Raw genomic sequence first — 24,899 nt, 5'->3', positions numbered from 1 at the left:
ATGGACTTTTCTACACCTAAGGTTGTCCTGGTATGACTTAAAGGTGTGATTTAAAATCAGTGTAGTTAAACAGGTACAAAAGGCTATGTGACCCCTCTTATTCCAATTTAAATCAGGTTTACTTCAGTTGAGTATATCAGGAATCAGTTCAAAGAGATAAACCACTCTTAAACCAAAATATTTCCCAGTACTAAACTCTGCTGCACAATCTCTCTGCCTGGCCAAATATGGAGTCCTGCAGACATAATCTTCCTTTGTGGGAGAGCTGTCTTTAATTCAATCTGCTAATTACTGGGAAAATAACAATTGCCTTGTCTTCACTAGGATTTCACCTTGCGTTAACTAACTTGAGTTCAGAACACACCTTTTTTCCTTGTGAAGATGAGCCATGGGTTTGCTGTTTTCAGGTTTCCACTGGAACAATATGCGTGACTGAAACTTAAATGACTAAAATGTATCTTTCAAAATGTCTCATCCACAAGAGGCAATTGGAGTGATCCACCCATCTTCTCTTCTCGGCTTCTGACAATCAGAGATTTAGGGTTGCTCCAAGCATGGGGCTGAATCCTTGACCATTTTGGCCTAAGAGCCACCAGTGAACCTATCCTCTATTAATTTATCTAGTTCTTTTTTTAGCCTATTTATACTTTTGGCCATCACAACACCCCATGGCAACGAGCTCCTCACATTAATTGTGCATTGTGTGAAAAATTACTCTCTCTTCTTTGTATTAAACCTACTGCCTATTACCTTCATTGGGTGACCCCTGGTTTTTGTTTGGTGAGGAAAAAATAACGTTTCTCTATTCACTTTTTACACCATTCATGATTTTATAGACCTCTATCATATTCCTACGTAGTCATTCCTTTCTAAGATGATCAGCCCTTAACTTTTTAGTCTTTCCTTAGATGGAAGTTGGTCCGTATCCTTGATCATCTTTGTTGTCCTTCTCTGAACCTTTTCCAGGTCCACTATATCCTTTCAGAGATGGGGTGAACAGAACTGGACACAGTATTCAAAGTGTGGGCACACCATGGATTTATATAATGGCATTATGATATTTTCAGTCTTATTTTCTATCCCTTCCCCAATAGTTCCTAGCATTTTGTCAGCCTTTTTGACCACTACTGTGCATTGAGGTGAAGTTTTCACAGTGACTCCAAGGTCTCTTTCTTCAGTGGTAACAGCTAATTTTGAACTCATCTCTTCCGGTTCTTTTATTAAAATGCGCTAAATGTATTTTCAGGTAATCTGCCAACATCTGTGGTTTCACAATTACATTTCTCTCTTTCTTGTAAGTGTTTTCCTCTTCTCCGATGTTCTGTGAAAGATCTACACAAAGGAAACTGACTATATAGGGGAAACAAGGAAACTGACTATACACAAAGTGTTGCCTAATACACAAGTAAAGAAGCTAATTGTTGTTTAATCTCTTTCAATTAGAGTCATAAGTGTTATTTGTATAACAGGAATAAAAAAAGTCAGATGGAAGTGGGATTTTTAAATTGAAGGATTTCCTTTAATAATCTGCAGAGCAAAATGTTCAAAACAATGTGCACATTTTTTCATGTGCAAAACTTAGGCCTCATCTACACTGCCACTTTACAGCGCTGCAACTTTCTCGCTCAGGGGTGTGAACCCCTCCCACCCCACCCGCTGCAAGTTTCAGTGCTGTGAAGTGGCAGTGTAGACAGTGCACCAGTGCTGGGAGCCGCGCTCCCTGCGCTGGTAGTTACTCCCCTCGTGGGGGGTGGAGGGGGGTTTACAGTACCGGGAGACCCAGCACTGGTGCCGCGACTACACAGCCACGTTAAAGCGCACACCAGTGCTTTACTGTTGCTAGTGAAGACATACCCTTCGACTTGCATATAATTCAATGTGCATATGTAAGTAGGGGGTTTTGAACTCTGGCAGCTACCTACACTACTTGCACACACCTACCTTTCAGAAGAAAGTGGCTGATGCAATAGAACAAATGATACTCTCTTTTTGGCTAGTTTAAAAGACAAATGTGAGTATTAACATTTCTGATTTGTCAAATGTTCAATTCCCCTCCCCTCAAAATAAAAGATACTGTTCCCTGTGAAATTACAGGCATTTTTGTCTCAGATTATATAAGAGCATTAACAAAGTTGGAAAAAAAAACCAAGAATTTGGGTCAGAGCTACGGACTCAGGAGTATGGAAAGAGTCTCTGTTTTGCCAAAAGCAGTATTTTGTTACTCTTCAAAATTAGCTGGCAGTGTTTCTGCAATGTTTACTGAAGTGCAAACCAAATGTTTTCATCTGGACAGAAATCAGATTGTGATATGTTACAACCACAACAGAAATCATTTCAATCCAACAACCTTCTCTCTAATTTGGGCTGCGGTTTTTGTAAAATTGGATTCTTCTTCCTCAATTATTTACACAGACTCCCCCTAAGCCCCCTTCTCTTATTTCTTCGAATAATTAAACATAGCCCAGCTGTGCTTTTGAAAAACACTAAAACAATTTAAGCCGTCACAGTGATTTAAGAATGAGGCAGGTCAAGGTATGTGCGCCTTAAGCCTGACCCAATAAATATGTGGCATGCCAAATACTACACTACTGGCCTTTTGTGAAGGTTTGGTTTTTTCCTGCCTTTGACATAAGGCCCCATTTTGGGGCGGCATACAGGTGGAAAATCTTGCCTTCTGAATAGGGCTGACATGCCTGCACCTCTGTGCTAAATACAGAGGGCCAAATTCTCATTTATAATAAGGCCCCTTTATGCTGCTCTGGCAGGCAGTGTAAATGGTCCTTAAAGGAGGAGTAAACTTAATTTATACCCACATTTTATGGCCCTTTTATACTGTGAGGGTGGCATAATGGAGCCTTACTGAGAAATCAGATATGTAACCTCTAATGAGGAGAGCAACTACATTTCATTTATTTAATTCCACATGCAGGAATAATCAAGTGGGACAGAGAGTTCTCTGGTGCCTGAATAGCTTGGAGAAGCGTATATCCAAAGTGTGCAAGCGAGGCAAGGAGCACATATACACACTGCCCTTCAAATCATGCTCCCTCCATCATCACTGGACCATGAACTGCCTGGTGTTATAGCTATGACATACAGCCCAATTTCTCCTTTTTTCCTTTTAAAGCAGCTTGTGAAGGTAGTGGAGCATGGGACAATTGTTTATCCTTTGGGGGGAAGGGGAAAGGGAAAGCTGGAGATCAATGGGAATTTTCAGAACAAAAATAATTTTCATCTTTCTGGTAGATGAGACAAACACAGAGACAAGGTAGGTAGCAGGATAGTGGATGGCAAAAAATAAATAGGGGGACTTATACAAGATTTCTTATCTGACGATCTCAAAGCAATTGAGCAATTTTGCTCCAACAGCTAGAGTTGAGCAATTTCTCTCTCTCTCTTTCACGCACACACACAAAAACAGAACACTCCTTCCACTGTGATCAGATCACTATGAACAGGATTTGGACTTCAGCTGGAGCGCCACCAAGACTGCTCTCTCTGACCCTTCCACAAATACTAACTGGCTATTTTATACAGGAGGAATCTTTGTTCCATCATCAGCCTCTCTCATGGCAGACGTGCAGAGCAGCTGCTTGTGCCTGGTTCAAAAGCATGCACAGTTGCCAGCATTTTCCCTCCAAGGGACAACTCAACAGAAACGTTGGGATTCTGATAATTTACTAGATCCTTGGCTGCCAGAAGATTTTACTTTCTCATGAACTGTAGGTTATTTAACTAGTGACTCCAGAGCAGCCAGCAATACAGGTGACTTACCAACAAAACAAAAATGAAGCTTGTGTTATCTTTTGCTTTGTTATAACATAGGAAGGAAGCTTTTTTTTTTTTAAAAAGAGCTTTTCAGGTTTTGTCTGCCCTGCAAGACGATGCAGCCTTGTCTACACTAGCTTTTCCCCAACCCCTAAAAACTTCCCATCATTGCTACCGTTGTTTCAGCTCCACCACTGAAGAGTAGAAATGCTAGTGCATGCAAGGAGCAGACATAGTGGGGGCCAACGTCCTCATGGGCACTGAGTGCTAGAACCTGTTCTGCCCCTTCCGAGGAGGCGTCCCCCCACCCCCACTATCGCTTGCTGCCGTCTCCACCCCTGTCCCCCTGCCAGCTGAGCAGGGCTCTACGGGTGTAGGAGTGTCTGGGGCAGGATGTTGGAGAGAGAGAGAGAGAGCTGGGCTCCGGGGATGAGTAACTGGGGCAGGGCGGGAAAGGGAGAGCCACGCTCTGGAGGTGGGGATGAGTGGGGCAAGGAGAGCCATGCTTGGGGCAGAACAGGGGAGCCGCCGGTACCTCTCTCCACTGGAGCTGTTCCTGAGTACTCCACTGCTCCTCCAGGCTGCAGCAGCAGCTCCTGCTCTTCCACACACCCCCGTGGCAGAGATTGGTTACTGCAGGTAACCAGACTTTTAGTGCCTGACCGGACACTGCTAGGTTGCCTTTTCGCTGGACTTTCCAGTCGAAAACTGGACACCTGGCAACTGTAAGCTGACAGCATTTTAACCATATGTTGTCTAATCTGTTTGCCTTTACTATATAATAAAGGAAATAGGGTGGGCACAGGCTCAATTTTCAATAAAATCCTTTGTTGGTTATCTTAGTAGTATGTATGTTCTCAAAACTCAGGTTATACAATGTCAACCAAGGAAATACAATAAGAGAGGAACATACATTGAAATGTTCTAACCCATGCCACACGTATGCAAGACCCTTGCTAGTATAACCTACCATCCTCGTTTCTATTTATTGTTCTCCTCCTTCTCTTTGAAAAATAGCATCAAATTTCCTCCTATTGCTTCCCTTTTACAACACATGGTTAAAATGCTGTCAGCTCCTTGTATACACTAGCATTCCCACTCTTCAGTGGTGTAGATAAAACAACTCACCCTACTGGCTGTTAGATCTTCCCCTTGCTCTCCCCTTCATACCTTGTCTTTTTCTTTGCTCTCCGTTCCTGTATTCCTTTACTTCCCGCTTTCTCTTCTACAAGTCCCCCGGTCTTTCCATAGTTCTTCCTCCCCACTCTAGCATTCAGCACTTATATGAACATTAACTAGCTACTCATCACAGAACCCATGCAAGTACATTACCTCCCATTTTAAAAATAAGGAAGCTAAGGCAGAATGAATAAATTGACTTGACCGTATCAAAAGCAATAGAGGGAACTAGTCTCAGAACTACGATTAGTTTAGAATTAGAACTCATTCTTGTACTTATTCCACCAGACCATGCTTCTTACACTACTAAGCTATTCCTCTTTGTGGTCAGAGGTTACTTTTGCTGCTCTGCAGAAGAGCGATCTCCAGCTGCAGGTTGGCAGCCAGGAGGGAGTTTGCACTAGCCCTAGCTCCATTAGTAGCAGCACATATGGCATGTGGAAGGACGGACATGGAATGGGGGTTGTGAATAATTGCTATAGTTCCTAACATTTTCACATTGACAATAGACATCAAACCCGAGAACCTGGTTTGCATTTTCAGGTCTGTCATCACATGACGGGACAGATTTTTTGTTTCTTTAAAATTAAAGTAAAAAATAGCCATAACATTTCTAGAATTACAAAAATCAGAGGGCTCACCGATATTTGCTTACAAAGGCCAAAACCACAGTGACATCAATACCTCTATAAAGTACTGAAATGTTATCCCCATTTTACAAATCGGTCTCGAAAATCTAATTGGCTTGCCTATAGTCCTGCAGTGAGTCAGTGGTACAGACACGAGGAGAACCCGGAAGACCAGTCCCCTCTTTACCAGAATCAAGTCAATTTCACGCTGCAGCAGCAATATAGGAACAACAGCAGAAGCAGGCACTGGAGTCACTCCTGTGAGTGGAGGTCAGGGGGGCAGCATAAGGGAGAAGAATCTTGATTCCTCTGCAGCACTCCGGAGGCTACAGAGTAGAGAAAAAAATAGAAAGTTTCTTCTGCCTTCTAGCTGCATTTCCAATTTATCAAACATCTTCTAGCCAGAAGTTGGTATGAAAGATAGAGGTCCGCATACTAGGTTCAAGGACAGCATCCTAGCAGAAGACCTATCGACTGCGGAAGGAGGGAGGTCAGAAGACTTTCATCACTCATACCTCACTACTATGGTTTCCTCCATTATCTTGTATATGCTCTTTTGGCTAGTGTGTGCTTTGTAAGTTTTTAAACCTCTACCATTACAGCATAAATTAATGCTTTATTCTTCAATTCCTGTCCTAAACCACTGTTAATGCACAGCATCATATTTTACCGGTGGGTGAAGTGATCCCATATACAACATATATTTATTTTTCATACTACATAAGAGAAAAGCTCTATCTATGGCAGAGCACTGTGTATTAGTCTTAATTTTGAAAAGGGCTTTAGGATTCGCTGGGATGAAAGGTGTTATATACAAACGTAATATCATTAATGGAATGGTTCAAGCAATTAAAATCTGTTCACTTCAAAGCTTGCACAAAAGATATGGGATTAAGTCTTATGATTTCTTGTCATGCCAAAAGCTCAACTTCAAATGCCCAAATCATTTAGTACTGAAAACCAGCTATGAAAATTGCCTTCCAGTTTTTTGTAAAACTACCTCAAGTCTTCATGTTGCAATTTCTTGTATTTTAGAATTAAACTAATCAAGGTTATGAAGCAATTAAACTTCTCTTCCCAAAGTGTCAGCATTTTAATGCCCTCCTTTCATAACTATATTGATAAATCTGCTATTTGATTGGAATTATCTTGTTTGGCTTTCTTTAACCTGCTTGTATAGTTCTTATGTAGTTCGTAAGAGACTGAAGTTGGAAGTGACAGAGGAGGAGAAAGACCTCAGTATGTGGGTTGATCACAGGATGACTATGAACCACCAATGTGATGCAGCTGTGAAAAAGACTAATGCAGTCCTAGGATGCATCAGGCCAAGTATTTTCAGAAGAGACAGGGAAGTGTTAGTACCATTACGTAAGATATGGTGAAACCTCATCTGGGATACTGTGTGCAGTTCTGGACTCCCATGTTTAAGAAAGATTAATTCAAACTAGAACAGGTGCAGAGAAGGGCTGCTAGGATGATCCAAGGAATGGAAAACCTACCTTATTATTAGAGGAGACTCAAAGAGCTTGGCTTGTTTAGCCTAACCAAAAGAAGGCTGAGGGGAGATAGGATTGCTCTCTATAAATATATCAGAGGGATAAATACCAGGGAAGGAGAAGCGTTATTTAAGTTAAGAGCCAGTGTGGACACAAGAACAAATGTATATAAACAGGCCATCAACAAGTTTAGGCTCAAAATTAGATGAAGGTCTCTAATCATCAGAGGAGCGAAGTACTGGAACAGCCTTCCAAGGGGAGCAGTGGGGGCAAAAAAAACCTGACTGGCTTCAAGACTGAGCTGGATACGTTTATGGAGAGGATGGTATGATGAGACTGCTTACAATGGTAAGCAGCCGATCCACAACTGCTAGCAGCAAATATATCTAATAGCTGGTGATGGGACACTATATGGGGATGGCTCGGAATTACTACAGAGAATTATTTTCTCAAGTGTCTGGCTGGAGATCTTGCCCTCAGGGTCTAACTGATTGCTACATTTGGGGTCGGGAATGAATGTGCCCCCAGGTCAGATTGGCAGAGACTCTGGGGGGGTTTCGCCTTCCTCTGCAGCCTGGGGCATGGGTCACTTGCAGGATTAAAGTAGTGTAAATGGCAAATTCTCTGTAACTTGTAGTCTTTAAACCATGACCTGGGGACTTCAGTAACTCAGCCAGAGGTTAGGGATCTATTTCAGAAGTGGCGAGGTTCTGTGGCCTGCATTGTGCAGGAAGTCAGACTAGATTATCATGATGGTCCCTTCTGACCTTAAAGTCTATGAGGGGGGTAGTTTAAAAATGTTATGACACACAAAGAGTAGATATGCCCTGTTAAGATAGCAGAGGATAGAGACAGCAGGCCACTACATTTTCTACCCAGGAAAATGACAACAGTTAAAGGGGTATGCCACAGCAGAGTGAATAAAAAAAAAAATTCTTCAAAAAAAATTTAATTGTTGATCATCTTTTGTTTTATTTAGATAATAAGTTTTTCTTTTTTTAACCTAAGCTTGTTTTAAATGAAATCTGAATTTAATATAAACTATGTTAAGCTCTAAAAATGTACTATAATCTCTTCAAACACTTAAATAAAAAAAATGAATATGCTGAATCCCAGAGCTTCTATTAAAAATTTGGTTTTAAAGGCTGCTTTTCTACATAAAGAAAGAATCGGGGGAAAACATCTAACTTTTGAGGTCAATCTTTATAAATATGGCACAATAGGTAATGTACTGTATTAAGGGCTTGATCCTGTGGGAGACCCAGGGGCTGTGTACCCGGGTACAAGAGACTGTCCAAGTCATCACAGGTGTTGGGACCCAGCCTCTGACTCCAGGAAATACTATCATGTATCTCATGAGGATCATCCATTAACCCTTCCCCCTCCCATCTCCCTGATCTCATACTCTTGTTTTAAAGCTTCTCCCTACCTGAACATACTAAAAATGTACAATCAGCATCTGAAAATATTAAGCAATATAATTGCTTAAATATATGTACATAGTTATAGTGTATCCTCCTAGGTAACAAACAGATGGTACCAAATCTAATGTAAAGGCTCTGTTTAATTGTAAATTAACAGGTTTTAATGGCTATATATCAATCAATGAGAATGCACCTTTCTTTAGACAGTAACCAAGAAACAAATGGAAAGTTTATGAAAATCAATTATTTAAACTGAGACTTTCCACTTGATTTAAATCACAATTTAAGTTGCTGATTTAAACCACCTTGATTTAAATCAATCCACCCAGCTGTGACCTTAGGCACCCTTGTGTTCACACCCTACATACTACTGGAATAATTTTTGTACAAAATACGCCTTGTGAGATATCATTTGAAAACTAACTCCACACTGGTCAATAATACTATTGTAAAATATATGTAACAATGCTGTATGTGAAATTATGGATATTTACTAATGTTATGCTTTAAAATCTGTGACTAAAAGATGGGCAATTGCTAAGTTTTCTCCAGACAGTGGAAAGAGGCCAATACCTCAAACCAGGTGTGGCCCAGATTCAATGGGCTATTCATTCGTATTGGAAATTGCAGCAGGAAGAGATAATTTGCAATAGTAAAAACCAACAGCAGGGGAGGAACAATCAAGAAGCCTGATCTTCCAAACCTTGTGGCTCCTTTACGCAGCATGAACTAATGAACTTTATCTGGGGGTAACCTTCAGAAGAATACATTTCAAAGGCTTATTCAATTGTCAAAGGGAGGGGCAAAGAACCCGAAATCACCCTTCACCTAAGGGGACAAAGAGACCAAGCTATTTGAGCTGTGTGTTGGGTCCTGACCATTAAAAAGCTGGAAAGAAGACTGTGGGAGAGAGAGAGAAACCATCTTGAATGAAGACTATCTTGCTAGATTAAGTTTTAGACCTTTAGATTCATGTTTTCACTTTTGTTTGTAATCATTTGACTTTAACCCTTAAATCTGAATTTACTTAAAATCTCTCTTTTTGATTAAATACACTGGTTTTGCTTCTATTCTAAATCAACCAAGTGCTGTATTTGAATTGCAGTGATTATTAAAAACTCCAGTTAAAGCCACACGCTGCTGTGCTTTTGTCTCTTTAAAGGAGCAACAGGTCTTATTACTGAACATTTCACGGCAGACTATTTTGCGGAAATTCAGGACTCCAGGTGTGTTTGGGACACTTGGCTACTAGCAACCAAGGGTGGAGGAGACCAGAGCATGGCTGTGATGTGACAGGCAGGCTGATGGAGTCAAGAGTTGCTGAACCAAGGCTGCTTAACACACAGACACCCAGTGCACGCGTGTATGCTGGCTGGAGTGTCCACACAGGGAGCTACAACAGCATAGTGGCACTCAATGTTCAAGCACTAACAGTGACACAACCTCTTACTGGTCTCAATTGCACCCCAAAACGTGACACCTGCCCCATAGCCTATTTAAGGGTGGGATGATTGTGCGAGGACAGCAGAGGCAACACATGGCCGGGGGAGGCACCCGGGGTCATGTGTGCCCCCAGACTTCTGCCAGGTCACATGATGTGGCTGGGGCCCCTCCCTGTGGGATAGCTACCGGAGCTGGTGAGCTGCTCCCCGTGGGCAGAGGTAGAAGCAACAGCTGGGAGCTCCATGGAGATGCTGCTGCTTTCTGGGAAGGGAGACTGAGGGTAAGGAGGTGGGGGTGTGGACTTGAGCTGTGTCTTTGAATTATGTTCTCCCTCCGCCACCCCCATCAGCAGGTACGGGTTGTCTCTGGAGGACAGGGTCACTGGAATGGTGAAAGGTGCCGAAGTTTGGAAAAATATGCATATCTTTGCTGCAGTGACAGTGGAGTTTGCTGTTTGCACACGTTTTCGCAACACTGCAGCATTTTAAAGTTGATGAAATTGTTAAATCACTTGAAAGAGTGAAGAATTGTGTGTTTTGGGTTATGAGAGGGCAGAAGTTCTGTTAGCACAGACTGAAAGCTGTATTTTGAGGCCTTAATTACTGAGATGCCTCTATTTAGGAATCCCTAAAAATCAATAAAAACCTAGTTCCCATATCTCCAGCTTATTTTGAAAACTGACCCTAGGAAAGCTTTCTAATGTTGGATACTAATCATCATCTTTGCTACTCCCACCTCCCCTGAAGAACTCATCTCCCCTGAAGGGTGGAGGTGGAGTGGAAAGAGAACCAACTCCCTAACTTCTATCACTCCATTAACATTTTTAACCTGTAAATAATTGTAGGTGGGTAAAGGCCACTTAAAAACAGAAGCTATTAGGAATAATGTGATCTCAGTCACAGAAAATACAGTAAAAGTACAGGCTATTGTACTACAGCATAAAGATGACACGTTCCTCTCCACATGAACTACTGAAAGATACTAATTATGCCTCTGGCAAAGGGCACATGCGCTCCTTCAAAGAAGCTATTTAAAGATAAGAACACTGCAGGCAAACACTTCAGATGTATTTGCACTATTCGATTCCTTCTCATGTTGGAAATTCTGGGGCATGAGTTAAAAACTAAAAATAATAAAGGAATGGGAATTCTGCCAAGCCTGGTCAATGTTGTATTCTAAATACTTTGAAAATACTATTAATTGTTAAAGTTTTTTTGTCTTAGTTAGATGACTTTTTTAAAACAAAACAAAATTTAAAATGCCCATTAATACCCATTTTGAAGTGAAGAGTTTGAAAAATCAATGAATAGTAATTTCAGAAGTGTCCACAGCCCTCACAATTTGTGCTAACGAAAACGAGCAGGAATTAGTAAATTCTCTCCTCACTTAAATTAGAGCATGTTTAAAAAGAATAATTAGGATCACAAACTTTCAGAGAAATAAAGAAGAACCCAAAGTAATATAGATCCCAGTCCTACAAAGGGATCTCTAAGCATGGGCCTCTTCGCCCTTTGTGGAGTCTCACTGTCTTCCACCAACAGCCTGTATATAATATTCTATGTTCCTGGAATTAAATTAGACTTTCCAGCTACATTTTTGGATGTTAAAAGCCATAAAGAAAACCTTCCCTCCTCAAGGGAAGAGTGAAGATCTTGCTCTTAGTGGAATTTTTAAATTACTGTACTTTCAGGGGAAAGCGTGGTATAAACGTTCGTTTCACAAAGTACAGATGACAGGTTTCAGAGTAGCAGCCGTGTTAGTCTGTATTAGCTGTAAGTTTACAAAGCTCAGTGTATCTCCCTGAAGTCATGTACAGAGAAACAAAGCTAGTTCGTTAGCTGCTATTGGCAGGGAAGATTCACTTTATATGAGCATTTGTTCAATACTTTAAAAGACTAACACTTTTATGAAGGGATACAAATCTCTAGGTCCTCATGGACTTTATCATCAAGGTCTGATATTTTGTATACCATCTGAAAAAGGAATTTGAGCAGGACACCTAATAGAGTCCCTTCATTTCCCCACTGCTTTATGAAATACACGAGACACAGTGTACAATTTATTCCAAATATGCTCTACAGCCAACAGAACAGCAACACTTTGAGGCCCACCAGAAGTGTGTAAAACTCCACTGCTGTGAAACTGGCCTAATTAGCCCACGTGGTACCTTTCTCAGAATGAGTGATTGTTGTAACATACGTATCAAACATTTATACAGTGCCATACATTTATACTCTGTTTTCAACAAGAAGATTTAGGAAAAAATTTATTCTCCACATAGTATCACATTGTAGTTTTCAAGCTGTCACTCAGCAGATACCATCACTGAGCAGATATCAAAGCTCATACTACTGACTTATCAGCCAAACTAGTTCCCAATCCTGCAAAGTGACAGAGTCCCACTGAAATCAACAGGACACTGCACGAGTGGATCACCCTGCAGGACTGTCTCATTAGCTGACCCGCTGCACAGTTTTCAAAGACCTGAACAAATGTTCTATATGTGCCTCGTGATACTATGTTACCAACAATTACATCACTGCTAAACCTATAAATTGCCATGAATTTCAGTGTTTTACAATACTAGGGTAAACTGTAAAAGAATTGGGTGGGGATTTAGCAGCACAGCTCTTAGTAACAACTGAAGCAACAGACTTGAAACCCCACATGAAAATTTTTGAAAATTTGCCTCTTGGTGTTTAATAAGTGATTGCACTGATAAAGAAAAAAGTCTTGTTATGCTTGCTTAGTGTGAGCGATCGGGTGCAAGCGAGAGAAAGACAGAATCAAACTGATCTAAAGATCTGACTGGAATTTTTCCTCCATTTATAAAGGGTATTGGGTTCACCACCTATAGTTTTTACCCACTTTTCAACTCTAACAACATGATTAAATCAGATTAACATTAGAAGAGAGAAAGTTGCTTCAAACATAGACAAGACAGGCTTTTTATTCTTCTGTGTCTCATGGTTCTAGCCAGCAGTTTAAAATCAACTTCAAATGTTCTTTACTGCTTAACAATCACCAGAATAAAAATCCATCTTAAAATGTTGCAGGTGCTGAAGGATGGGGGTGGACTGTGTTAAAGAGAGCTGGGGATGGAAAGAGATTGGGGGGGGGGGGGGGGAATTGTGGATCACAATGCAAGATGTGAAGAAAATGTCAGTTTTTAAATTTTTTTTAAACTGTGGTTACCAGATGTTAAAGGGACATTCTCTTCTCCATTAAGGCTTAAGAATGACGTTTTCTACATCATGCTTTTAACTAAGGCTGGCTATCAACATTTTTTTAAAAAGCAATAAAGGAAGTTATTTTTAAACAAACAATGTTCTCTTGCAGCACCTTATTCATTTGCAGAATACTGCAGCCTGGAGTTTGAGATCCAACAAACTTAAACTAATCAGAAACTGACAGATGGACTTCAATTTTATTTCCATTCTGTCATTATTGCCCATGTTGAGCAAAATGTAATAAGTAAGATTGCATAAAATGAGAAAGGTGAGGAATTGATATAATTTTTTAAATTTTAGATTCAATAATCCTTGTGTTAGTAGCAGAGATCCTTGCAATCCATTTGCACCTCTGAAAAATGTAAAAAAAATGCAGAATTTGCATTTTTACATAGAATCTTTAGTTTCTACATTCTGCGAAAAAAATAAGTACATATCTTAACTATTAGCTAAATTTTACTGAAAGTATAGGGTGTCACTTATTCAATGAATGCGACCTACCCCTCTTGTGGTTGATTTTTTAATGGGCTTTAAACTTACACAGCTAAACATACTCCAATAAACTGCTTTGGGCATATATAGAGAGAGAGGTTACTCAACAGCGTGTACGGATTTGTGTTTTAATGCATCTCAAAGTTCACTTCAGCCTCCAGCTGTGAGTAATTAAAGTTATGAAGAGATGCCGAAAACTTTATCACCCCTAAAGACCATGTCACTGAGTTTGGCATGGACAAATTTCATGTTGATGGTAACGCGCTGTCCTGTAGATTATGTTTGAAGGCAGACAATTGTAGAACACATGCAAAGCTCCAAACAAACTGGATGAAAAGGAACGAAAACAAGAGGCAGAAACAGCAAGGCCACTGACAACAGTAAAGAACCAATGCACTGTGATTGGACCATTCTATTAATTTTATTTTATTATAATGATTGATGGCAGTGGCAGGCTTCAAACTTGCTTAAAAATTGTAAATATATCAATAAAACATTATGTTCAACTGAAATCTATATATATTATGGCTAGGGAAACTAGAGTTCAAACTTTCATTTCAATCGCAGAAAAACACTTTTTTATTGGGGGAACGGGGTTAATTGGATAATTTGGGGGTTTTTTAATCACAGAAAACTCTGGTTATTAGTGTAACAGGTAAGATTTCTTTTTTTTTTAAATGCAAGAATTTTAACCCATCAGTGTCATTTTAGGAAAGATTTTTTTAGGAAAAAAAATATAAAAAGTACAATCACCAACTAGTCTAAGTTTCCCGACTTTCCACTGGAGGTCAACAGTGTTTTCTTTGGGAAACAAAGGCTTAATCTGGGGGGAATCTTTAAAGTTTCTCCACCACTGCTACTTGCACATATTGGGTGAAGTTCCTTTGTATAAACTTTGTCCAATCTCTTCTCCCTGTAACTTTTTATATTATAGGTGTGAAAAATAAATACAAAATAAATATACATATAAAAATCTGGTGAAAATGAAGGTGTAAAATATGCATTAAGGGCCACATTTGAGGCTCTGCCTCCAGGAGTCCGTTGTCTCCTGCAGGCACAGCACAGAATTTGTACCCTACTGCAATGGCCCCAGCATAATTCAGAGGAGCTTGGCTCCTCTAAATTATGGCATACTCCCCAGTGCTCCCTGTGGCTTGAAGCACAAGCCAGAATGGACATACTGACACGCACTATGGCCCACCCTCTCCTGCCCTAGGCTCCTTCCCCCAACATGTCCCTGTTTAAGGCAATCCAATGCAGTGCCTTCCCCCAGAGTCCCTGTGTGTTGTTCTCAGACCCTATACAGTGACAATGGAACTGTGTACTGTTTATTTTTTATCCTAATACTGTATTTTTATCTATTACTTCCTGGGGGAGGGAATCTACATATAACCTTTTGTTAACATGCACATATTGTTTGAAAAAGATCCATATTTCTGGAACTTGAAGAAATTTGGAATTGACCGCAGACCTTCAACAACTTTATAAAACTTCTATTACTTTACAGAAGAACATCTATTAGAAGAAAATTACAGATACCAGATCCAAATGTTCACCATTAAGAGAAAAATCTTGCTGCATGAAGCATTGGATCAGGAGAAGATACCTGTATCTCATATTGCATTATTCAAGTCAGATTGCTGGGGGTAAAGTCTCCCCCCTTTTCAAGTCGCCTCTCCATAGGTGTGAGGGCCTTAAGAGATTTAACAATACATATTTAATAAAGAGAAGAAAATATATATGTACAAATGCACCCATGTGCACACACTTATTAGCTGAACTTTCCCACAAACAGAATGCGTCAATTGGCCCTGAGCACTTCAGCAGCATGCTGCCAACAGACAGAGCAAATTACCACACAGCAAATTAGATCTAATCCACAGAAATGTAGAAAGGGATTGAGTCTGCATTTTAGTCTCCACTGGATGTTACTTTTCACAATCCATATATATAAAAATAAATAACCTTCCATCCCTATTCTGGATTACAAGAGAACTCTACATACTGGATGAGAGAGTCAAGATAGACAACTTGGCAGCCTGGTTTCAAGCCATTAGCAGCAGAATACATAAGCGTAGGAAAATTCAACCATGCTGAACTAGGAGGAGAAAAACCAAGGCAGGCAGCTATGATTGATGCTGAGCAGTTGTATTCCAAGAGAACTGTGCTGTAAGAGAAGCAATAGGAATCTGCAAAGTGGTAGTAGTAACTGAGAAACGAGGCAAATGTAGCAAACCTCAGGGGATTAAGTCCATTGCGTTAGGATTCTGCCAGCAGGGCCGGCACTATCTGTAATGAAGGCCTTCAACCAGGCTACAGAAAGGAAAGGGCAATGGCAGTGTTCTTCACTGCAAGTCCCGCGAGACAGTGGTGTCCCCCTCGACCCTAAGTGCGGCTCCCTAAATTCCCTCTAAGCTGCGTGGCCACACAGCAGGGTATGAACAGCTGTGAAGTAGGGACCTGAAGAAGAGAGAGTTTGGGGTGGGAGGGAACTGTGGAGGGGAGCAAGTTGGGGCTTGCAGGGCTGCTGTGGGCCTCTCCCCCGCCCCGGATCTCCCGTGATGCCTACCAGCAGCGGGGAGAGAGGCCCCTTTCCCAGAGCTAGCTGCTGCCGGCAGGGAGAGGGCTGGTGGAAGTCCTCTGGCCCCAGCCCTGGGGCAGCGTGCCTGGACCCCAAACTCCTCATCCTCAGCCCCACCCCAGAGCCTGCACCCCCAGCCAGAGCCCTCACCCCCCTCCGCATCCCAGCCCTCTTCCCATGCCCTGAGCCCCTTCCTGCACCCTAAACCCCTCACCCCCGACCCCACCCTGCAGCCCTCACCCCCCTCCGTATCCCAGCCCTGAGCCCCTCCTGCACCCCAAGCCCCTCATCCCCAGCCCCACCCCAGAGCCTTTGCCCCTGCACCCCAACCCTCTGCCCCAGCCCTGAGCACCCTCCTTTACCCTGAACCCCTCACCCCCGCACTCTACCCTGGACCACCTCTCACACTCCGAACCCCTCAGCCACACCCCATGTGGCTCTTACATTTAAGGCTTTTTGCCAAAGTGGCCCCTACTTCAAAAGTAGTGAAGAGCATGGGGCAATGGCAACAGCAACCCCTCTGGCACATTAAATATGAGCACCATCTAGCTATAAAGGGACCTATGGCAGTCCCAGCACTCTCAGATGGCTATAATGCAGGACTAATGCCACAATCAAGATATTGAACAGGAGGCTTCTGCTGGGGGGAGGAAGGGGGGATGAAAAATCCCACCCTGGGGGAAGCCTAAGTGTGACCTAGCAGTGAGGTACAGCACTCAAAGCGAGTCTCTGGTTTTATCAAGACAGAATTATCAGTATGTCATTCAAAGGCTCTCTTTTCACTGTCAAAAAACTGTGTTTTTTCAGTGAGAACTGACACAGGCTAGCCAGGAGGTTCACCATATCTACCTACCTCATGGTTAGACCTACCGATGAGTTTCCACTATGGTTTTACAGTGAGATAGTGAACATGCATCAGTTATCCCACTGAATAAACAGATTTTTTTTATTCAAAACCAAAACCAAAATCAACCTTTTCTTCTAGTCAGATAAAGCTTGTTGCTCTGGGATTTAGCTGGTAGGGTGAAAAGCAGTTAATGAACACTCCATATGTAGAGAAAGGGAATAACCAGCTAGATTTCCACTCCTAGTGGAAATAAAGAGGTACTTGTGAGGGTTAAGCAGGGCCTCAGTTTATACAATCAGATATAATTGAGAGAGAGGGAAGGACAAGGAGACAGAGTGCTAAGCATAAAAGTAATTTCCATTAGCTCTATCATTGGCCTAATTCTATAATCTTTATATTGATGAAGTAAAACGCTACTCCACTGTATCTACAGTTAGACTACTGGGTGGAAATGTGTGCAATATGTTCAAGTGCAGCACCACTGCGTTCAGATAGACTGTACTGTGTGATACTGCAGCTTGTTCTCCGAACTACAGGTTGTTCCCTTAGGCTGCTGTAAAATTCCTACCTCGGAGGCAGAGAAATGTAAGGAAATCTTCTGTCTTGGGCTTCCTTTTGGAGAGGTCAGAAATCTGAGTAGCTGGAGGGGGTAACAACGGTTCCACTATCTTTATTGGAGTTGTGCTGGGACTGTTTGGCTGGGATTGAGCAAACTTCCTTTGTGCTTGCAGCCTTGGCCTGTGAAAACAAGAGAACACCACACACGTATTAGGCAGAACCGAGAATAGACTTAAATTTAACAATTCACTGTGAAAAGAGCAGAATAAATCAATCTATTACCAATAACATCTTCCTTAGTTGTGTTTAGTCCACATTTTTGGAGTCTAACAATTAGGATTTATTGAGTTTGAGAGAAAGTTTGTTTTACCGCAGTTATTTTAAAGTATCTGTTGCAATCTTAAAAAAAAAACAGGAGTACTTGTGGCACCTTAGAGATTAACAAATTTATTAGAACATAAGCTTTTGTGGGTTGTAGCCCACTTCACCAGATGCATAAAATGGAACAGAGTAAGAAGATATAGATATATACACTAACAGAGAAGGTGGAAGTTGCCATGCAAACTGTAAGTAAGGCTAATTAAGAATTTCCAGGTGATTTTTACCTAGCTTACACTAAGTCAGTGTAGCAAACCAGGAATTTTTCACCCATAAGCGTGACAAGCATACTATATTTTCCAAACATTTTCACCTGCTCCTTATCATTAAATTACACCAACTAATATCTGCTATTTTTCCTTCATGAAAACCTCTTTCTTAAAAAGGTACAAATACTTTTGTTACTTTGGTTCTACCCTAGTTAACATTTTGCTTAATTTATCACTGAACATTTTTAAATTAAAGTTTCTTAACTTATTCCAATTCACTAAAACTGACTATTAGAGATAAAGTGGGTGAGGTCCAAAATGGATCCAATATCTTTTGGAGAGAGACAAGCTTTTGAGACACAGAGCTCTTCTTCAGGTCTGGGAAAGATACTCCCCATGTCACAGCAAAATGCAAGGTGGAACAGATTGTTTAGCATAACTAGTTAGCACATATTCTAAGGGATCATTCATGTGGAGTGGCCTGTTAACACCTCTGCAGTCATAGGACAAAAAGAGAGGGTTAGTGAGCTGCAGTCCATTACACCTTGCATTTTGCTGTGATGCTGGGAATACCTTTCCCAGACCTGAAGAAGAGCTCTGTGTAGAAGTTGGTCCAATAAAAGATATTATCCTGTGGCAGACATGGCTACAACTACACTGCACAAAATGGAGAGTGACAGAAATCACAAAAGTTTAATCCAGGAGCATCAACACATACTTCAGTTGTATTGTTGAACATCCATAATTGCAGTTTTGCAAAGCCTCAAGGAAAGTATTTTATTTTTGACCGGCAAGTAAAATATCAAGTTTTATTTCCAACTGTCAGCAGCCTGGTAAAGAGCAAGCAAGTAGATTTTGTACTTGGGCTGTAAATATTCAAGGACAATTTTGCAAGTCTGCATTAGCAAGAACGAAGAACAGGGAAAGGCAGAACAAGGTTATCTTGTTGCTTGCCCTCTGTAACTAGCTGTACTTCCTGGATTAATCTTGGGTATGTGTCATCTATAGGGCTGTACCAAATTCACGATCTATTTTGGTCAATTTCACAGTCATAGGATTTTAAAAATCATAAATTTCATGATTTCAGCTATTTAAATCTGAAATTTCAGTGTTGGAATTGTTTCAGAGTAACAGCCGTGTTAGTCTGTATTCGCAAAAAGAAAAGGAGTACTTGTGGCACCTTAGAGACTAACCAATTTATCTGAGCATGAGCTTTCGTGAGCTACAGTAGGGGTCCTTACCCAAAAAGGAGTTGTGCAGTGGTCACAATGGTATTGTAGGGGGGTTTGTAGTCCCACTACCCTTACTTCAGCGCTTCTGCTGGCAGTGATGCTGCCTTCAGAGCTGGGCAGCTGAAGAGCGGTGGCTGCTGGCTGGGAGCCCAGCTCTGAAGGCAGAGCCACTGCCAGCACCAGCGCAGAAGTAAGGATGGCATGGTATGTTATTGCCACCCTTACTTCTGCATTGCTGCCTGCAGAACACTGCCTTCAGAGCTGGGTGCCCAGCCAACAGCCCCCAGCTCACTGGGCGCCCAGCTCTGAAGGCAGCATAGAGATAAGGGTGGCAATACCGCAACCCCTGCTAAAATAACCTCCCTCCCCCTCCACCTCACACCCCCCACCCCCGCACAATCCCCTTTCTGGTCAGGACCCCCAATTTGAGAAATACTAGTCTCCCCCATGAAATCTGCATAGTATGTGGTAAAAGCACAAGACCAGATTTCACAGGGGGAAACCAGATTTCACGGTCCGTGATGCATTTTTCATGGCTGTGAATTTGGTAGGGCCCTAATCATCTAATTTGGCTGAGATGACTGAAGACAAGCGAAGTGGACTTGGGACTCATATCACAAATGAGAAAACTCACTGATTCAATGATTCTCATGGGTACTCACTTGCAATAATAATAAATAATTTAGAGCAGAAATTTGTTCTAGGAAAAATACCCCTGTGCAGGGCAGTTAACTGGAGGGGAACAATTGTATGCCTCACTTTGACCCTGGTACTGCACAGCACTCAAGTCTTATGGAAGTGAGTAGGAATTAAGTTCTTTCCTGAACTGAGCCCCCGTCAACCCAGATTTCCAAGCATTCCAAGAGCTTGACAGAGAGAACACAGTACAGAATAAAAGGGCTTCATAGAAGTCAAAAATCCAAATGTTATTCAGATAGTCAGACATTAACAACTCACAATCTTTATAATTTATAACTTTATAAAAGCTAGTTTAAAATTCCTGTCTTCAATTAAAAAAGAAAAAAAAGGCAGCTAACCTATAGATGGCTGTTAGTGGCATGGCTGGAAAAAGATGATAAAAAGACCTAAAATATCAATTTTTAGAGGAGAGAGAAGGCAACTTTACATTGATTACTGGTTCTACTAATACAATATTTATCTAATATGAATTTGAGATCTGTAACAAATACTGCCACAGAATAATCCAGGTTTGTCATTGTATTGCCAACAATCATTGTGATTCTCTGATCAAATTATACACATTGAAGTACAACGATGACAAAAATTTAGATGTAAAAGACAATCAATTAGTGAGGGTAAAACCAGTAATCTGCAACCTTCTCCATTTTCACAGCTATTAAAACTCTGCCATCCAGCCATTCAAACCTGTACCAAGTTTTTGCTAAGGAAAGAGATGGCATTTAGAAACCATATCACAGAACTAAGTGCCAAAGAGCAGCATTTATATATGTGATCCTAAAAATATCTAGTAAAAAATACCTTAGGAGAACTGTTAGGGACTTACAGGTAGCATAGTCGAGGGAGACACTGAAATCTGTCTGCATAGAAAAGCTATACATGGGATTGGAGGAAAGCAGGATTTTTTCTTCCCAAGAACTTCAAGATCTGCCTTAAATCTATAAAGCCTAGACATTTCAGAGTTAAAATACCTTGCCAGGCTTAAGCTGTTCTCCAAACATACATGTATATTAACACCAAAAGAGCAGTAGAAGTATCATCCACATACTTCATCGTTTTATCGTCAAAAGCTTTGTGGTGGATACTATGCACAATGTGTGTTCTCTCAAGCGAAGGGCCAATTGCCTAGCTAAAACACTGAAAAAATAACAGTGTTATATATACCCTCTAATAATGACAGAAAATGAATTGTTAACAATTCCTCTAAATTTGTTGTCCCTATAGTCTCACACAATTGCCCATAAAGAAAATTATACTTCATCGTGACCAAAAGATTCTGCTAAATTCCTGATAGACATATACTGCTTGCTTATTTCCACCTCCTCAGGGGCTCATATACTGCTTATTATTACAACCGTGCTTATGATTCTTGAACTGAAACAGACTAATTGAACATTCATATTCCTTGTATCTAGGAACAATGGTCCTTTAAAAAGAAAGCGCTTCTGTACACCAATACACCTGTCCCAAAAATTCATTCAGTTTGTAAATGCAGAATGCCATCCCCTCTGCATTCATGCAGACTAGAGAGCTCTTGCACAGGATAAATGGGATTTTAATTTCAACTAGTTACGTTTCTATCACCAAAAGCACATATGCAGCCACAAGTAATGCTTTGTTATGGATTCTCTTCTGCACAAAATGTATCCAAAAAGCAGACCATTAAATTTAATAGGGAAAAGAACCTTGCTTGCTGCTGTAGCATAGAGTGATTTCCCCCAAAAATGTACTTCATAATCTCCCAACCATGCTGTTGGAAATACTCTATACACCAAATTGGGCAAATTCTTGTTGAATTTACCTGTTTAAGTCTACCCCAACCAAAAAGATTTAGATAAGATGTAATACTACGGGTAACTGAACAGAAATCCAAGAAATGCACATTTGAAGCCTATCATATGATTTAATGGACAATCCTGAATATAAAGGGTAAACATCTGGTTATTTGCAACACAATGTACCATCACATGAGGTTTGAGTCAGAGTGTGTCCCTACTCAGTCCATCACATCCCAGGAGCAATAACCAGTATATTTAGCCTAAATACGAATGTCTATTGAATTAGTAAATTAAAAGTACTTTTCAAAATGTCTTGACATGTATATTTTGCACCATTCCTTTCCCACCTGTTCCACTCCAGTGCACACACTTTCCTCATATTCTGACCACCCCTTCAATGCTACATTTCTCCAACCTCACCCAGCCACCGGGTAGTAAAAATGTCTCTCCACCCCACAACAGTCCAACCCCAGCAGAGGTACTCCAATCTAGTTATGAAATTTATGACAGAAAAATCTTCCTCCAGTCCACCTTCAAGACACACCATGACTTTATTATTACCAGAGGAGGTGAGATGGCACACTTGATCATACAATGACAAAAAGTCTCAACAACTGCTCTTCCTTCATTCTCTCCCTTCTTGATATAAATGATTTAGCACCACTTCTGATGTATTCCCTGTTCTCTCTTGCTTTGTTCTCACACCTGCAGTGCACTACCTCTTGGCCAGGGAACCAGACCCTCAGTGTCTGAAATGTCAAGTTTTATTAACTAAAAGCCTGGCCAATTCACTTCAATGAAGTGAATAGAAAAAAAAAAAACAAAAAAAAACCCACCCCCCCAGCTTTTTTCCTCTGTGGGGCTTCCGAAGTAACTGCCGATAGTATATGGACTGGCACTAATTCCACAGGCTTCAGTTGTGATATGTGGAAGTATACAACTAGCCAATGTGTGCAACATAGTGACTAATAACTAGATGTTTAGTCTATCGTGCAGTTTTAGTACTGTACAATTGCAGTTTCTAGGTTAAATTTTTGATTCGATGTTTAAAATCAGATTTCTGCCTCAGTTTCACAGTTTACCGAAGGACAAAGTCTCAGAACATGGCCCAGGGAAAACCAAAATGTGCTATATAATTCAAAGTACTGGTAACATGCAGCTGTTCCCTTATTGACTTAATTTTAATTTATTTAATCTTATTAACTTAACTTTCTAATATGAAAAACCTTAAAGTAGTAAATCCAATTATTTAGATTACATACCAATTCCAAACAAAGACAGAATGGGTGGTCTGTTCACTCCAGAGCAAGACATTTTGTATCTGGCAAATACCAAGTGACCAACATGGTTGCCCTCTTTGAATGGTTAGAGGAACAAGCTCTTGTTGGTTTGCCAACTAACTGAAAAGCCTATTTAAAAAAAGAAAAGAAAAAATGCTGTTTCTATTTCCAAAATAATTACCCTCTCCACTCTAGCCCAAAATAGACACACTACAGCGTTGGCAAATACTCCTACAAAAAGGACTTCGGTGGGTGAAAAAAGGGGAAATCCTCAAAATAAAATAATAATAAATAATAATAAGCACTGTGTAAAATTTATGTAAATAGAAAAATGAAAAGTAACAATTACAAAACACCAAGATGTTTTTTTTCTTTAAGACTGCATCTATGCTACAAAAGAAGGCCATGTTAGGAAAATACTTAAAAAAAATTAATTGAGTTGACATGGTTTTCTTATCAAGTGCCGTCCTGGTTTGTGGTAAAAAACTTTATGAAAAACTGTTCTAGTCTAGAATTATTCTATAAATAAGCCTTTTAAGCAAATTATAACCCATGCGCACTACAGTTCCAAGACTGAACTAGCTAAAGGTACTTTTAAAACTTTTTTTTAACTTTTTTCCCCAATAGGGTCTCCTAGCGCCATTTTTTTGGTAGTGTAGACAAGACGAAAAGGAGTACTTGTGGCCCCTTAGAGACTAACCAATTTATTTAAGCATAAGCTTTCGTGAGAAACAGCATCCGATGAAGTGAGCTGTAGCTCACGAAAGCTTATGCTCAAATAAATTGGTTAGTCTCTAAGGTGCCACAAGTACACCTTTTCTTTTTGCGAATACAGACTAACACGGCTGCTACTCTGAATCGAGTAAGACGACACTCACTAAACAAGACGCTTACTTTCTCTGCCAAGTAAGGTCCAAGTTATTAATACAACTCTGTTAATTTTAGTATTCTAGATTACCCTATGCACTCGGTTACCTAGAAAACAAGTTGTTTAAGATACCTTAAAAATTACTTCACAAATATAAGAAAATAAAACCAAAACTTAATACAAACAGTAAGCTCTCAATAGTGGACTACCATGCAAAACGCTTTTGTCAGGAAGTTACTTAAATTATCAGTAGGTTACTTTTAGTTCCACATTTTTCTGAGAGACTTATCCTGCATTCAGTTTACCACTCCTTAACTCCTACTAGAAAGCAAAGTGCAGATACCACATAATGCTTAGGCTGGAGAACGGGGTTGCCATTACTATACTGGATTATATTCAAATTGACAGAACATTCAGAGACTGAAAAAGATTACTGTCACACATGGACATCTCAAGACCAAAGAGGTTTGGTGGGCTGAAGCCCAAACAATAATTTTAAAGGAATCAGACACTGGAGTATAATTAGCACCACTATGCTTCAACACAGTAACTAACCCTTGTAAGATAGTTCACAGGAAGAGAGAAATTGTCATATTGGACCAGACCTGTGATCCATTTAGTCCAGTATCCTGGCACCAACAGTGGCTTGCTGTTCCATAAGAAGACACAAGAAAGCCCAAAGTAGGCAGATATGTAAAAATGTGCTCCCCAGGAGAGTCTTCTCATGACCCCTAACAGTTACGGTCAGTCCTTGAGCCTGGAAGCATGAGGTTTTATAGCCCTTCAAAAATAAATAGTTTCAAATCCA

The 24,899-nt window shown here is 40.6% G+C and overlaps 1 protein-coding gene across 4 annotated transcripts in view; it reads right to left on the bottom strand.

Moving 5' to 3' along the window:
• Nucleotides 1-24,899, bottom strand: part of JARID2 (jumonji and AT-rich interaction domain containing 2) — a 307,495-nt gene that overhangs the window by 71,055 nt on the left and 211,541 nt on the right. For 3 of the 4 annotated variants that reach the window (XM_073331951.2, XM_073331952.2, XM_073331950.2), the window contains exon 4: nt 17,658-17,827. In XM_073331951.2, the coding sequence (XP_073188052.1) occupies nt 17,658-17,827 (170 nt within the window). Of the gene's footprint in view, nt 1-5,696; nt 5,718-17,657; nt 17,828-24,899 lie in introns of those variants that run through there. The other variant, XM_078851607.1, reaches the window with a different exon arrangement.

Source organism: Lepidochelys kempii, chromosome 2 (assembly GCF_965140285.1).
Source record: "Lepidochelys kempii isolate rLepKem1 chromosome 2, rLepKem1.hap1, whole genome shotgun sequence".
Lineage (NCBI taxonomy): Eukaryota > Metazoa > Chordata > Testudines > Cheloniidae > Lepidochelys > Lepidochelys kempii.
The sequence above is the reverse complement of the archived record's forward strand: the minus strand, read 5'-3'. Positions and strand labels throughout refer to the sequence as shown.